This window comes from Jaculus jaculus, chromosome 3 (genome assembly GCF_020740685.1).
Source record: "Jaculus jaculus isolate mJacJac1 chromosome 3, mJacJac1.mat.Y.cur, whole genome shotgun sequence".
Lineage (NCBI taxonomy): Eukaryota > Metazoa > Chordata > Mammalia > Rodentia > Dipodidae > Jaculus > Jaculus jaculus.
This window is the reverse complement of record NC_059104.1, coordinates 143,089,688-143,105,371: the sequence shown is the minus strand read 5'-3', so window position 1 is coordinate 143,105,371 and position 15,684 is coordinate 143,089,688. Positions and strand designations below refer to the sequence as shown.

Sequence of the window (15,684 nt, the reverse complement as noted above, 5' to 3'; positions counted from 1 at the left end):
ACATGGCCCTGAGGTTTAATCTCTGCTAATAGATTTCAGGAAAACAGAGACAATTTCGCTAAGCAGCATTGCAATTTTTGCATTGAGACACAGATAGCTGCAATTTGGACCAGAATGTAAAAGGAGATTTAATCCTAATGCTCTCAGTAAGAGCAGGGAACAGCGCTAAGCCTGCACATTCCCAGCCTGCACACGGTGCGCTCCCAGAGCCCCCATGATAGGACCTGTTAATATCCGCTTCATCCAAAAGTCCCTGCTCAGGAGAGACAGGGAAGAGAAAAGAAGAAAGGGAGAGAAATGTTGTTTCGGACTCCAGGAAGGAAAGTATGTTTCCAGAAAACAAAATTTCTGACAGGACATTAAACCATCATCCTCTTTCCTTGCCCCTTCTGGGCCAAGAACATATGAGAGTGAAGATGCTCAGAGCAAGTAGAGACACGTGAGTACAGCTTACCCCTTAGCGTCCCTTCTAGAAGCCCCTGATTATCCTCCAAAGTAGACTTGCTCTGTGCAGCGAGGAATTCTCACAATTTGGGGTGACCCACAGACTTAGGCTGCACACACTTGTATTTGCAGAGATGGGGCTTCCAGAGGGCAGATCTTCATTTAGCCAAGGGGGCTTAAGACAAAAGTCTAGGAACAAGAGGACTAGATTTGCTGAGAGTTCACCACCTGTGAATTCTCATTTAATCTTAAAATCCTCTGCATGGAAGTATAATTGTGCCCATTTTATAAATAATAAAGCTGAGCTTCCATAAAGCTATAGAGCTTGCCCAGTTAGTCTCATGATGCCCAAGTGGCAGAGCTGAGATCCCAATTACCCCCATTACCAAAGGACGTCTAGATGGGATCTCCCTGGCTGGGGTGGGGGGAAAGGTCATAAGGAAAACTGACAGTCCTGTGTCTTCTTGCTAAGAAATTTCTGCTAGGTACTACCCAAGGCAATCTGCCAGGTAACAGTGAGTTTGTTTACAAAACGGGCTCTCAGCCTTCTCTGTGCTTTAACCAGCCTGAGGGAGGGAGAGCCCCACACTCTGCAAAGATCAGAACAGTGTGTTCCCTTTTCTTTGTGCTTCAAATCCAGGCTTCTACAAGCTCAGCAGAAAGGTAAATAAAATATTCTCTGTATGCTCAGAAATCCCTGATAAAAGCTCTAAAATTTTCTCAAATTAATAAACTGAATTAGAAGAGAGATGAATGGGGTTTTACACTTCAACCTAGGGTAAGTAATATTTTCTGCTCTCAGCCTCTTTATAAGTAAAGTAAGAAGGGTTATGACATGATAGAAAGAGTCATAATGGACGATGAGCATACTATATGATGCTAGAGTGGGGGTGGTGAGCCAACTAGTTATTGTAGAACTCTTGCATTGGCCTCTGGCAGGATCACCCTCTTAAGGGAACTGTTTGAGTTTTATTTAGTCTGACTGAATGATGAACATGCAAGGATGGTGGGTGTGAAAATCAGTCAGGAGAACGGGGCTCCATCAGTTCCAGGGTGGCAAATACTGACAAAGAAAAGGATGGCATCTGATCCACATCTCTCATGTTCTCTACACACCTGGAAATTAAGGCTTGGCAGCTAGAGTTCCCCTTTAGGAAAGAATTACAAATCAATTATAATAAAAAACAATGAGTTTGACAGAAAATTATGCAAAAATATAAAAAGAATCTCATAAGGGTTTTTCTTCAGTACTTAACCTTGCATTTTTTCTAAATTATTGCCTAAGTCCCCTGCATAACATAAATGAGGTAACCAAAGTTTATCCTGTAATACACTCCCTAAGTACACTACATTACATCAGTGAGTTCTGTTCACATGAAAGGGCCAGTCCTTTGCAAAACACAAACCTCATTTGTGTCTAAGCAAATGTGGTATTAGCTACCTCAAAGAAGAAGAAATTAAGGCATATGAATAACCAAATGATTTTTGCCAGAATTTTTCTGCTATTTGAGTAAGAAGCTGTTTCATGCTTACCACAAATACTCCCTAAATCTCTGAGTACAGTATGGACCACTTTGATGGGCACTTAGCTCTCTGTCTACTTGAACTCTTGTTCTACTCATTTCCAGGATGTCACCTACTAGTGGAAATGGACAAGAGATGGGATAAAGTTGACATCTCTGCACAGCGAGGCAGGGCTTCTTTAAAGATAACTGAATATTATAAAGTCTCATTCATGAAGAAGTTGAATATTAAGATTTTGGCTCAAATAAGCATTAACAAATGGACTCTTTTCAAATATTGATGTGCTTGAAATATCTGATTTGCCAAATCTGCATTTGTGTCCAGGAACCAATGTACTGGGAACAAGAGACACTTAACTCTCATTTCCTCTCAATGAAAGACCTTTCACAGGGTGTCTTTCAAACGGTGGCTGACAAAGTCTTGGCTCATTGCTGCTAGGTGGCTAGGTCAGAGGGAAATGGCATCAAAATCTCACTCGGTAGAAAGAGCATTTGGTGTCAAATCACATAAAAATAAAGTCCTGGGAAATAGAAAGGTGAGTGGATTGGCGCTGTCCCACTGCACCTCCATCACATCCAATCAGTGCCATTCATCCACAGATTCCCTTATACATACTTTGCCTCCCTTCCCCACCTCTGTGCTAATGATGTGGACTGTGGCTCAGTTTCTGCTGTGCAGTTGCTATGGTAGTTCTCCAGCAGCAGCATCTGCTGGGATGGGAAGAACAGACTCAGAGGATGAGGAAAGCTTAAGCCCTGGGGGAGCCTCAGTACCACAGAAAATGCAGCGGAAGAGTGTCTGCTCTGCAGGAACACGGTCTGCACTTGGGGAGAGAGAGCCCCTTGTGTGGGATTCTGAGCTTAGAGTATTTATTAAATCAAGCTGCTTGGGAAGTTTAATAATGTTCCCAGTAGAATTCATCCCCTGGGGCTTTTCGTTGGGATAACAAGCCGTAGGCTGGAAAATTCTTAAGGAGAAAGGTCGAGACCCCAGGCATGGAAGCCGGGGCTTTGTGAATCTCTTTAGCACCAAGAGGGCAACACAGGCACCTGTGACCCTTCATGCCACATCCTCCTCCAGCTGCTCTCCCAGCATGGAAATGCCACAGTGTCTATGACATCTGGAAGGCAGATGTGCTTCTGGGCACCATGGATGGACTTCAGGGACTCTGAACCAATAAAGCATGAGTTTGGTTTGCAGATTGCATATATTTTTCTGGACTAAATCTATATCTCATCAAATTCTCAGAAAGACCTCCCTTAATAAGGAGGTGCCCAGGGCTAGCCCTGGGAGGAAAGCTCTGGAGAGTGGAGGCTGAGTCATGGATCTCAGCCTAGTTGTACCCATCACGTGTCACATCCGAGGTCCCTCCCTGAAAGTGGTTGGCACCAAACTCTAGCCTCAAAGGGGAGAGGGGCTGGTTTTATAGAAAATTAATTCAGATTAACATCCATTTTTTTCTCAAAATAGACCAGAGTCACCTGAAATTCTCTCTCTCTCTCTCTCTCTCTCTCTCTCTCTCTCTCTCTCTGTCTCTCTCTGTGTGTGTGTGTGACTGTGTATGTGTGTGTGTGTGTGTGTATGTATGTGATTGTGTGTAGGCAGTACTGAAAATTGAACCCAGGGCCATATTTTAATTTTAACATGCTAATGACTGAATTCAGAGTGGTGGCAAGATCATGCAGTCTCAGATACTCTGGAGGCTGAGACAGGAGGATCACTTGAGCCCATGAGTTTGAAAGCAAACACTTCTAACCACTCAACAATCTTCCCAGCCTCTAAACCCATGAGTTTGAGACCAGCCTAAGCAACATTATCAGGACCCCATTTTTGTAAACGTTACTATTTATGAGATGGCTGAATTGTACCCCAAGCACTGATATTTTGTTCTAAGACAGGTCACCTCAGATGATGCGAATGTATAGCTAGGCCCCACAGCCCTTGAACTACTGGATAAGAGCATGCAAAGGAACCTGGGAGTACCACATTTTCATTTCAGCTGCCATTTATCCACTGACTGCTTGTAGGTGTTTTAAATGCTCTGTTGCCAAGGCTCTAAACCTGGTTTCCTGCTCAGAACGAAGGTGTTCACACCAATGTGATAAGTAAGTGAAGAGAAGTCACCAGTGTGTACGTACACATTTCTCATTTTCAACTACATGTGTGTACATGCACACAGTCACACAGTGTGATGCATTCACATCACACTTCTGTCCCATGCAAGTGGACAGTGAGCAGAGCCATTCCACACACCACTTTGAAGTCCTCTGCTGAAGGTTGACTGACACTAAGAGGGCTTCGGAGAAGACATTCTCTTTCTCAGACGCTATACTTGACAATGACAGTCGTCACTTATCCTGTGTTTATTGTGTGCCAGGCACAATACATACCATCCTAAACACTTTGCATGTATTAGTGTAGTCAACTTTCATACACGCCGGTAAAGTCTGTGTCGTTATCATCAGAGCGTAATCAGTGGCTGGATGCGCTTATTCAGACAGTGAGGGAAGAGCTGGGATTTGACGCACTGCGCTCTAGAGCCAGCATGTTCTCCCAGCAGCCTTATAAACAGATACACAGACAGGAATGCACAGAGATGCACAGGTAAGCATGGGGGAAGGCGGCCTCTGCACTGAACCAGCCATCAGTGACATGTGCTTCTCCCTCTGACAGGTTTCATCCCCCCGCCCCTCATCTTTGGGGCTGGCATCGACTCCACCTGCTTGTTCTGGAGCACCTTCTGTGGAGAACAAGGTGCCTGCGTCCTCTATGACAATGTGGTCTACAGATACCTGTACGTCAGCATCGCCATCGCACTCAAGTCCTTCGCCTTCATCCTCTACACCACCACATGGCAGTGCCTGCGGAAAAACTATAAACGCTACATCAAAAACCACGAGGGCGGGCTGAGCACCAGTGAGTTCTTTGCCTCTACTCTGACCCTAGACAATCTGGGGAGGGACCCTGTGCCCGCACACCAGACACATAGGACAAAATTTATCTATAACCTGGAAGACCATGAGTGGTGTGAAAATATGGAGTCCGTTTTATAGTGACTAAAGGAGTGCTGAACGCTGTATTAGTAAACAAAGGGTCATTTTTCTTAAAAAAAGAAAAAAGAAAAAAAAAAGGTTTTCAAATACAGATTTAACACAGTGACACAGATGCACACACACACATACACACACACACACACACACACACACACACACACACACACACACATGCAGACACACGACCTTTGTACCTTTTTCTCAAAATCAGAGCCAGACAGGATTCAGAATAAGGAGAGAATGGGATGGCCCTGGAGGACGCTCATACTGCTGGGGCTCAGAATCTGCTTTGAAGGCACTCCATGGTTTCAGGATGCCGACAGCTACAAGCAACAGGCACTGCCAAATTCAGGGAACACTGGTGGCCAGCTTGGAGGATGGACATTTCTGGATATACATATACTTATAAAACAAAACAAAAGCTTAACAAAAAAGTCTACTAAAACCACAAATTCAAGTTGAGAACATTGCCAGATTAAGCACTAGTGACATTCTGTGCCACTGTCTCCCTCCACATGGGGTGGGGGGTGCACAGGCTGGAAGGGAGGAAACCCCACTCCTCTCTTTAACTTTTGCAATATGGGTCACTATGTAGACCACTCACCAAGTCTTCATGTGATTCACGTTCACAGAGATCTCTCAGAGATGCTCATGGGCGGTCAATACTAGAGTTTGAGGTTGGCACCTCTCACCAGCTCCATTTCCATGTTCAAGACTGAGGGCCCAAGGGGGAGCTGAGTAGGGGGCAAGCACCTTCCCTTCTCCTGGGGCTCCCCCCAGCCCCACAGTGTGACCTCAGGAAGATGTGGGCCTTGCCTGGCTATGACTGACACCCCCTCAGAGCTGGTGAGCCCCAACATAGCCCAAGTCATTTACTCACATTTGCCAAACATTTTGCCATTTTTTTCAAAAACAAATAATACAATGTGTACGAATTTCCAGCTGTTGTATGTATATTCCTCTAATACTACTTTTAACTACTTCTGAAACCTGTGTTAACCCTTCAGTCACTAACACAGCTCTTATTTTCTCCTTTTCTAACACACCAAAAATATAATGTGATTCAAGGGATGCAATTAATCTATTGTAATTTTTATCATTTTATTCTCATTTGGATACCATGCAAAAACAAGAATATACAATGTGTTGTAAGAAGGGAAAAGAAAAAAAAAAAAACAATGCTTCAAGAAAGAGTGTATATGCAGTTTGCCTTTAAAAAAAACCACATTTTAAGATAACAGGGGATAATATGATGAATTGCAAATTTGTCTCCTGGCTGTCTCCCCCATGGTTCAGTGATCACCGTCACAGGAAGCCCTTTCATGGTCATGTTTCACATTCCAAGTGATGTTCTTTTCAGCCCATGGAGGGAATGTACTTAGATGTGGGTTTGTGCAGGTGGGTGCCATGCTTCTGTGGACAAGAAAGGGAGAAAGTATGGCTCCCTAGCACGAGCTGTTCGGCAGGCTGTGGCATCTGGGATAATAAACCCGCAGCTCCCACAGCAATCCCATGTCCAGTGCATGAAAATGTCAGGGAGGGATGAGCTCAGGGTCAGTCCTGAATTTTGTGTACGTTGAAAGTGGCTGAACCTGCAACTGAGCGAGTGGTCCCATCACCTGGGGTGAGACTCCTATGGGAAAGCCTTCTGCACCAGCACACGGCCTCCATGGCCATTCCCGTAAGGGCATGGGGGAGCATGCACAGTGCACGGCAGAGGGCTCGGCCAGCACGCTTACCTGCCACGGTTCTCCACTGACCTTCCTCATGCCACACTCATGGCCCTGGAAAAGACACAAGGTTGTTTGGGGATGCTTTTGTTTTTGTTTCTTCTCGCCTCAAAAACCTGCCTGCAGTTTACTCCCAAGACAATGAAAGAATCAGGCAAGAAAAAGTTGAGAAAAGAGGAATGTAGCATCAAATTTGTAACAAACATTGGAAACCAGGATGTTTGAGTGATATCCCAAACTTCATAGAAAAAGCATCAAGTGAGGAAAACTGAAAGAGAGGGTATTGCTGGGGTGCCTCTGAAACAGGCCATTCATCGCCTAGTGTTTGTCTGAGCTTGTTCATGGAAATGGTGTGTTTATCAGCAATAGGAAGGATAGTTCTCCAACCAGTTCATAAGATGTGGATGCTTTGCTGTTTTGAAGGCTTTGCCATATTCGGTTGGTTGTCTTGTTTCAAAACTCAGTACTGGTAAGTCCCCATCCTCTCTCACACCCTCTCTGTACCTCTGCGTCCTTGACGCGCACTGAGGCCCCAGGCTGCAGAGTGCGCTTCGTGGAACTACTTGTCTTTTGAACAACAACAACAAAAAAGATGGTTTTAAAATTCTTTTTGTATCTTGGATCCCCCCCTAAAATTTTGGATTGAACAAGAGAATATGTTAGGACAATAATTGAACTCAACCCCAAAGCTCACTTTTATCAACAGTTATTTGTAAATTTAAAAATCACCCTAAGGCAAAATGATTTTGAAGTATATTGTGTCACCTTTTAAAATTTTCCCTTTCTCTCACATCTGATAGAACAGAAAACTCACTCTAGTTTAATTTTCCTTTTGTGCCATATAATGAACACAGTATGCTCAAGGCTAGATCCAGCCTCTTGGTTGTGTGGTTTTGAAGAGCATTTTGAATGGAAAGCTGTCCTGTAAGATCACCCTTGGGCTTACAGAAAGCAAGACTGTAAGAGGTGGAGAAGACCTGTCAAGTGGATGATAGAGCTCTGTCTTCTGCAGCAAGCTCCTCCACCATCTTATTTGGTAGTGAGCAAGGATTAAAGAGTTTCTCTTTGTTGCAAGTTTTTGACATCTAATTGTAACTTATGGAAAGAACTATAAAGGGTATTGTACTTTTCACCAACGTTACTCCCTGCACAAAGGAAACAGTCTTTCCTCCTTTAGTCAAGCTTGTGTCCTGTCAGGGAAGATGTAATCCTTTGGTCCTCACTTCCTGTCTACCTGAGGATGTCCCTGAAGTTTCTGATACTTTGGGAACACAATTCTTACACGAGGGTACCTGGAGGACTTGTTTTTATGTGGGTTTTCTTTTAATTTTTTTTATTAGTTATATACATACTCAGTGTATAAACAGCACATGCTGGTACCATCCTTACCCTTATCCCTGTCCTCTCCTCTAAAGGGACCCTCCTCATCGGGGATGCCGGTTATCCCCATGGGGATTGTGGGTCATGCATTGTGGGGTACCATCATTTATGGGGAAGAGGCAATGTCTCTGTTCATAATGTCCCAATCTTTGTCTAACAATTATCTAACAATCTTTCCACCCCCTCTTCCGTGAATTTCCTTGAGCTGTGTTGGGTTTGTTTTAGATCTACTTAGATGATGAGCTCTTAGGAGCCTCTGTGTCTCTGGATATCTGATTTGGTAGGAGTTGACACTTCACATGGCCCCAGACGACTTTTCTTACAGCCAACAAAAGAGCAAGAGACTCTTCCTTGTACAGCTCCCCCAAAGGAGCCTACTGCTAGTGCTTAACAGGCAAAATAATGCAGGAAGCCAAGAGCTTCTAAGCAGCCCTTGGACGGGGTTAATGTCTTCCAAGCAAGAAGGAGCGTGTGCCTTCCCATGACAATCACTTTCTCTTCACCGCACAATGGAATAACTGTTTCTAATGATAACTTTAAAGGTTGGGTTAAATAGCATCTGTGAATTCATATCCCCTAATTCTACCTCGCTGTATCCACAAATAACCTGAAGCTTCCTCTCATGTGATGTGATTTCCCAACCCTTCTTATGGAAAACCAGCAGGCTTGAGGTAACCTATAGTGATGTTCCATACGAATGCCACCCAGCCAGCTATGAGGATGGCAGCCACTTTTCTCCTGAGGAATTTTCTCAGTAAAAGACTCCGTCATGGTTGCTGGTACTGGGGAGCAGATAAAGTACAAATATGTAAGTGAACTCATAGACAAATGCTGTGAGGAAACAGTTGTTGGCCAGTCATGGGCCTGCCTGACTGGCTTTCTTGCTACATGCTACTTCAGGTCCCAGGAAAAGTGGGTCTCTCTCTACCCAGCAAGGTCTTTAGCTGTGACATATGTTTAAGCTTTACATAGGAGCCATGAAAACATTACTCACCATTGTTGAACTGTAAACATTAATGTGTGGAAATCAACTGGATGATCATACAGGCAAGATCAGAGGAAAAAGACAGAATAAGATACTCTTCCTGTTTATTAGAGTCATACTATATTCTATTGTTTGCTTGGTTTGGTTTAAATGAGTTGAGAAACCTCAAGCTAGTTGTTAGTCTAACATGAGGAAGCATTTGCTGCCTTTTGCTCTTCTTACTGAGTGTTTGGGTGGCTTGGGAGAGCCAACTGTTTGGCAAGTAGGAACTTGATTGCTCTCCTGGCCTTCAACCTTGATCTGTCTCTCTTTAATCTTCAGCTTAGAATTCAAATCAAATACCTAAGAAGCACCAAGTTTCAAATAGAGGTTGTTAGTGAAATTAAATTTGGCTTAGGAAATTAGTTTTGGATCCAGATACAGCCTTCTACCTTCAGCCCTTCTCTCCTCATCATTTCATTTTGCCTCACTCAATTCTATACCACTCTACCTCTCTGAACAAGAACCTAATTTTGTAGGACACCTGTCCTAAAGTCAGCCCCTCTAGAGTAATATTACTGCTCAAGAGCAAATTGGAAAGCTCTCACTGATGGCATATGTGAGGAAGATATGGAACCCATACTGAATGCATACTACCCTCCCCTTCTCACATCTGTAAGGAACCTCAGATACACAAGAGTGCTTATTCATAGTGACAAGATCAACTTATAAAACCTACAGTAGGAAATTCAGAAAAGCAAAACTGGCCCTGAACCCCAGGCATCCTTGCTTCAGAAATAGGGAAAAGAGCTCACACATCTCAGGAACCATCTTACTATGAAAGCATATTTTTCTTTATAGGCTTTATTTCACTTGAGTATGATATCTCCATTCCTTTACTTAATATCTTGGCAATATGCCAGCCTCTAGACTAGGTACAGGGTGAAAATCCATGGCCCCTGCCCTCCAAGAGCTCAAATCTCAGTGAGGTGGACTGAACCAGACACAATCAACAAGATGATGTTACAAGCCAGGTTCTGTCAGGATATGAGAGCTGACTCATGGTAAGTTTTGTCTTATGGCAGCAAGACTCCAGAGAGAAGATAGTCTGGAAACTAAACTGAAGAACCAGGTGAAGGTGGAGAAATAGCTCTGTCAGTAAAACACTTACCATGAAACCTTGAAGATTTGAGTTTGGATCCCCAGCATCCATGTAAATGCTGTGCATGTGTTGGTGGTCTGCTTGTAGTCCCAGCTATTGGGAGGCACAGACCAGACAAGATCCCCAAGTCAATCTGGCTAGCTAGACACTAGTCATATCAGTGAGCCCTGGGTTCAGATGAGACCCTATCTCAATAAATAAGGTGGGGAGTGATCAAGAATGACACCCTTGCTAACCTCTAACCTCCACACATATATGCATACATGTGTACATATACTCCCACGTGCAAGTGTGCATGCACACAGAAACACACACAAACCAGGAGTGTCTACCAGAGAGGCAGTGAGGAGAAGAAAGGAGAACCACCCTCTACCCCCAGAGGTCCATCAGAGCAGAGCCACACATTGTTCCTGTGTAGAGCTAGTTACCTTCTAGGCTATCAAACGCCAAAAACTACGTAGCCTTTTTCCACCTAGGATCAGCCCTAAGCAAATATGTGGGAAAAAAAAATTAGTGGACTGTGTTGTCAATAAAGGTTTATTTACAAAGACAGTCAATGGCTTCGGGGAGAGCCATGGTATACTGATCTCCATCCTAATCACAGACGGTGGCCTAAGGCAGCACTGTGTGCTTGGGGATCACTAACAGGTCAGCATAGATGGAGTACCTCTCGCACCTAAAACTGCTGTGACGTTCACTGTTGTTTCTCTGAAGGTCGTGGAGCAAGTATCTACTAACTCTAACATTTTTGACCACAAGAATCCAATTCATATATCTTACTTATTTCCAAAAAGTAGGTAAATGTCCATATTTTATCAGAATATAAGGTAACCTTATTTTTCATCTGGGTATGATAAGAGAATTTGAGCTATATAACCCATGGTCCTTCCAGCTCTGACATGTGGCATTTCAACTAGAGTGATCATCTTTTTTTTTTTTTTTTTTTTTTTTTTTTACTTAAATGATAGAAACAGACACTTCAGGGAGAAATAAAGGAAACAGGAAAAGAAGAGTGAGTCCATATACCACATAGAACTTCACACCCTTTCACTTCTCCCCACAAACACAAAACATTGGCACTTCAAAGCTAATCTATCTGTCTAGTAGAATAATCATAAGTACTAATAGCTAATAATAACAGTAACTAACATATCAGTTACTTACCCATAACTAGCTGCTGGATTTAGCAGATTACAGTGAATTTGTGAGGCAGGAACTACTAGCAGTTTTATTTTACAGGGGAGGAACATGAGAACTGGAAGCCTTCCAGAACTGGCTCAATGTCACAAGCCCAGCTGAGATGCATACTCAAGCCTTTGAGTCCAAAGTCCATTCAGTCATTAAGAGTACTTCCTCTCTACTAAATAAGATGTGAATACCCCTCCTCACCTATACAGAATGCTTCATCAGAAAGTCTCTGGTCCAAATGGAATGAGGGTCTTTGTGTTCTCACATGACCCCTGAATGGCAGCTGTATTCTGGGGATATTATCTGTGTTCTTAGGCTCTGAGTCTAGTGGTCTATTCCTATGAGGTGTTCTACCCAAAATGAGACGGTAATATGAAGTAGAAAAAACGTTCTGAAATGCATAAAGAGGCTCTGGCAACTCTCCTCATGCTTTTCCTCAGCACTGTGGGGGTCACCTCACTCATCCCCTCATGCCTGGTACCATAGCATCCATATCAAAAGCTCAGCTCTGACCCAGGGTCTTCAAACACTCAAAAGCTGCTCACTGGTTGGGTATATCTTCCTCTATTCCACAATTCTAGGCTTGTAAGAGCAGAGTGTCAGACATTTGCTACTGACCAGTCAACAAACAGGAGTTCATGACAATCATAAATTGGAGTATTTCCTGGAAAGTAGAAGTGATTATTATTTTTTTCTATGATCAAATGAAACAATGTATCAGATTATATGGAGATTTTGCATTCTGTAGGTGAATGAATCTTTTGGTCATTTTGTTAATGTGTTTCTGAAGTTCATGCTAACTTAATGAAGGTAACGTTCATAGATAAATGTCTGGAAAGACTGATTTATCCTATATGGTCAGAAAATGAACTAGAATTGAACAATGTGGCAAGTTTATTACAAGAAGAACCCAACTAAAAATATAACTCATGTGTTAATCCAGCACCTTAAGATGGGGGGTGGGGGCTGGGAAGCTCTTGTTAATTAAGAGTCTTCTAGTCACATGTCAGGTTCTGTGAATACATGATTTCAGTACGTTACCTGGTCTCCTCATACCAGCCCTGCAAGGTAAGTATTTTTTTCCCCCATTTTTCAGATCAGAAAAGTGAAAGTTCAGCAAATTTGTTTCTCTGAGTTCATCAGCTAATTAGAAAGTTAACCAGGAGCCAGTTCTAACTCTGCCTAGGTTCTGAACCAGTGATCCACACACACCAGCCCACCCACACAACCACCAAAATGAGGCTATAAACTCGGCCACCAGAGCATCCACCAATTGGTGTCCCTCCCAGGAGTGAGTCCATAGTTTCCCAGCAAAATGGGCCTGGAGGTGAGACCTCTGCCTACAGACCTTTGAGAAAAACTGTTTTGCTTTACTAATTAAGCAGTGGACACCTTCAAAAGCCTTCTTTCCATCTTAGCCACATCAGGAGTTTCCCAGCCAGCCATCACCCTCTATCTCACTGGTTCTGCTAGGATAGAAGCAATCCCAGCTCTCCCATTCTTGTCTCACCCTCTTCAGCAACCCTCCCCAAAGGCTTCCAGCAGAACCCCAAGAGCATGAGCCTTGGAAAAGTCGAGAAAGGATATGCCAAGCTGCCCAGAACATACAGGCTTGACCATCCTCTGTAAGTCAAGTCTCAGCTTCCAAGTTAAGAACTGACATTTCCAAACTGCCATCTTTATCCCTCCAGGTCAAAGTGTAAAGATGGCAAATAAGTCAAGGGTCTTCTGTGGTCCCCCTGTACCTAAAATTGATCAAGAGAGCTACATGTTAGAGTCAATGAGACCTGTATGGCTTGCAGGTTGTCATAAGGAGACGTTGGATTTTCAATACATTTTAAACGAAACTACAGCAGTACTTCTGGAAGTGTGACATGAGCTTCAAATATTTCTCCAATAAAGAGATTGTTTCACTCAGCATGCAGTGATGGTCTGTGGCTGAATGAACAATAAGCTAGCCCAGAATGCTTAAGGAGAAAGCATGCCATTGTGATTCAAGTGGCTTTCCCTGGCACTCAGCTTCCTCTTTAATAGAGACATAAAGCAACACTTGGAGTCCTAGGACACAGATCTGTTACTGGTGACTTCTGTAAGATAAATAATTACATGATTGGTTGTTGGCATGGACACATAAATAGCCTTCTCAGAGACATGCAGCCTTCATCGAGGTCCTTGAGCTTAGAACCTGCTCATTTGGGGGTGACATACATGGAGTAAAAACTGAGAACTTGATTGCTTTAACTTCCTACATTTGTCCACTTCACTGGAAAGCCACAGGCTGTGGTGTAAGACTAATACGATAGGAAACACAGAAAAGACCGATTTCTTTTTCCTCTTGGCTCTTCTCCCCCACTCCTTTAGGCACAGAGTATCAAGACATTGAGACTGAGAAGACCTGTCCTGGGTCACAGTCACCTTCAGAGGACTCCTTTGTGCGAAGCTGAGGGATACCCTCATCCGGCGAACCCACCACCACCCACAGACTTCGCGACCTGATTTAGCCCTGCGATGCCCAAGAATCCCAGGGTTCCCCATGTGGATTATTCAATGTGTGGTCCTTTGAGGCCCCAAACATAGGCCTGTGACAAGGACTATGGAGGTGTTGTATGGTCCTAAATCCTCCAGTAGTCCTTGAAAGTAGGCACTTTTCCTGGGTCACTAAAGAGAAATGCTGACCTGGGGTGTAACCTTCCTTCAGCCCATCCCTCTTCTGGCTTCTGTGGTGGGGATGTAGTCAGGACACACTGTAGAAAACCCCCCTGGGGTATGCTTCCCTGAGCACTGTAATGGTTCCAAAGAAATCAGCTAAGGTTGGACTTTAATAAGAGAAGGTACAAATCACCCCGAGTCTCAGAAGAGAAGGGGAGAAAAAGCACATACTCAATAGAGTTTGAGTGCGGTAGTCTGTATTTTTGCAGCTTATATTTTCCAGATGAGCAGTTTAGAAATATATGATTTAAAGTACATACTGTACATTTGCTGAAGATTATATTAAAAGCGCTATTTTAATTCTTTCTCTGTCTCATGCTGTAATCTTATTTATCTTTTTTTGTGTCTCTGGGTAAAACTATGCTAGCAACAGGGGGCTTTTGTATGTGCTCCACACTGTTGGACTCTGAGAAGTTCAAAAGACCACAGGCTTTGGAGTCAAAACAGATGTGAGTTCAAATCCTTATCTTGCTACTAGTGCGATGTTGATCAAGAGCACTGACCTCTTTGGCCCCAAGTTTCATCATGTGCAAAATGGCAAGGAATATTAATATCTGCCCTGAGCAATTGTGATTCAAACTTAAATGAGTTCATTCATGCACCTCCTGTGGATACAGTCAGTGGTCCTGCACTGGCCATCGTGTCTCCTCTTCCGAATCTCCCACAGTATGAGCCCTGGGGAAAGGGAACTACTCCATCTCAAGTCTTCTGATAATTCCAGTGGATGCCCAATATATAAATCAGTGGTGAACCAGCCTCAGATTTGGCAGCTTGTAGAGCCTTGATTGTAGTCCTATTCCTTGGCCACAACTCCAGTATTTGCCTTCCTTCCTCTTGGGTCACAGACCCACCACAGACAGCGCTTCAGCAGCCTTCCTGTACCTTGCCAGGTCTCTTCCTGATCGGCTGGCTTCACCTCCCCCTTCTTATTAGTTCACTCGCTGGACTTCTACCTCCCAAAGACAGGTTGATCATGCAGCTGGCATGCACCTTTGAGAATTCTCTACACTCTTCTTTCATCATATCGGAGCTCCAGGGAAGGGTGCTGGCAGATCTTGGCTGTGCTTTCCCTGACGGTGCCTAGGATGTTGCACCTCTCTGATGGCAATCAGTAACTCACTGCTTCCTTCACACTCCTATCCAGCTTGAATCTTCGCCTGTACATACAGCTTGGCCATCCTTTGCAGTTGAGCTCAGCAAAAAGCAAAGCTTGTCAAAGCATTGTTCCGTGAAGAGCAGAGCAACCTCATGTTTCCTCAGTGCTACTTTGTCTGTTTTGCTCTGGAATTTAAGGAGGTCAGGGGAAGTGTGAGCTCAACCTTCTTTAAAATGTGATTACCAGCCTGTTGGGTCCTCGGGGGCTCCTTTTTAGCTTGGCCCTGTTATTTGTGTGATTGTTTACTTTTTTTTTTTTTTTTTGGAAGACAACATGATTTATTCTCTCTGGCATAGAGTCCCAAGAAAATGCAATTTCAACATTCTTTGTCCGGACGTGAAAAGATGCTGAAGCAGCTGGAAAAAAGAAGTGGT

The 15,684-nt window shown here is 43.7% G+C and overlaps 1 protein-coding gene across 2 annotated transcripts in view; it reads left to right on the top strand.

Moving 5' to 3' along the window:
* Slco3a1 (solute carrier organic anion transporter family member 3A1) overlaps positions 1-14,459 on the top strand; it is a 306,863-nt gene extending 292,404 nt beyond the window's left edge. Inside the window, exons 10-11 of one of the 2 annotated variants that reach the window (XM_004658168.2) lie at positions 4,642-4,884; positions 13,807-14,459. In XM_004658168.2, the coding sequence (XP_004658225.1) occupies positions 4,642-4,884; positions 13,807-13,889 (326 nt within the window). In that variant the 3' untranslated portion in view covers positions 13,890-14,459. Of the gene's footprint in view, positions 1-4,641; positions 6,102-13,806 lie in introns of those variants that run through there. The other variant, XM_004658166.3, reaches the window with a different exon arrangement.
* Positions 14,460-15,684: the final 1,225 nt, after the last annotated feature.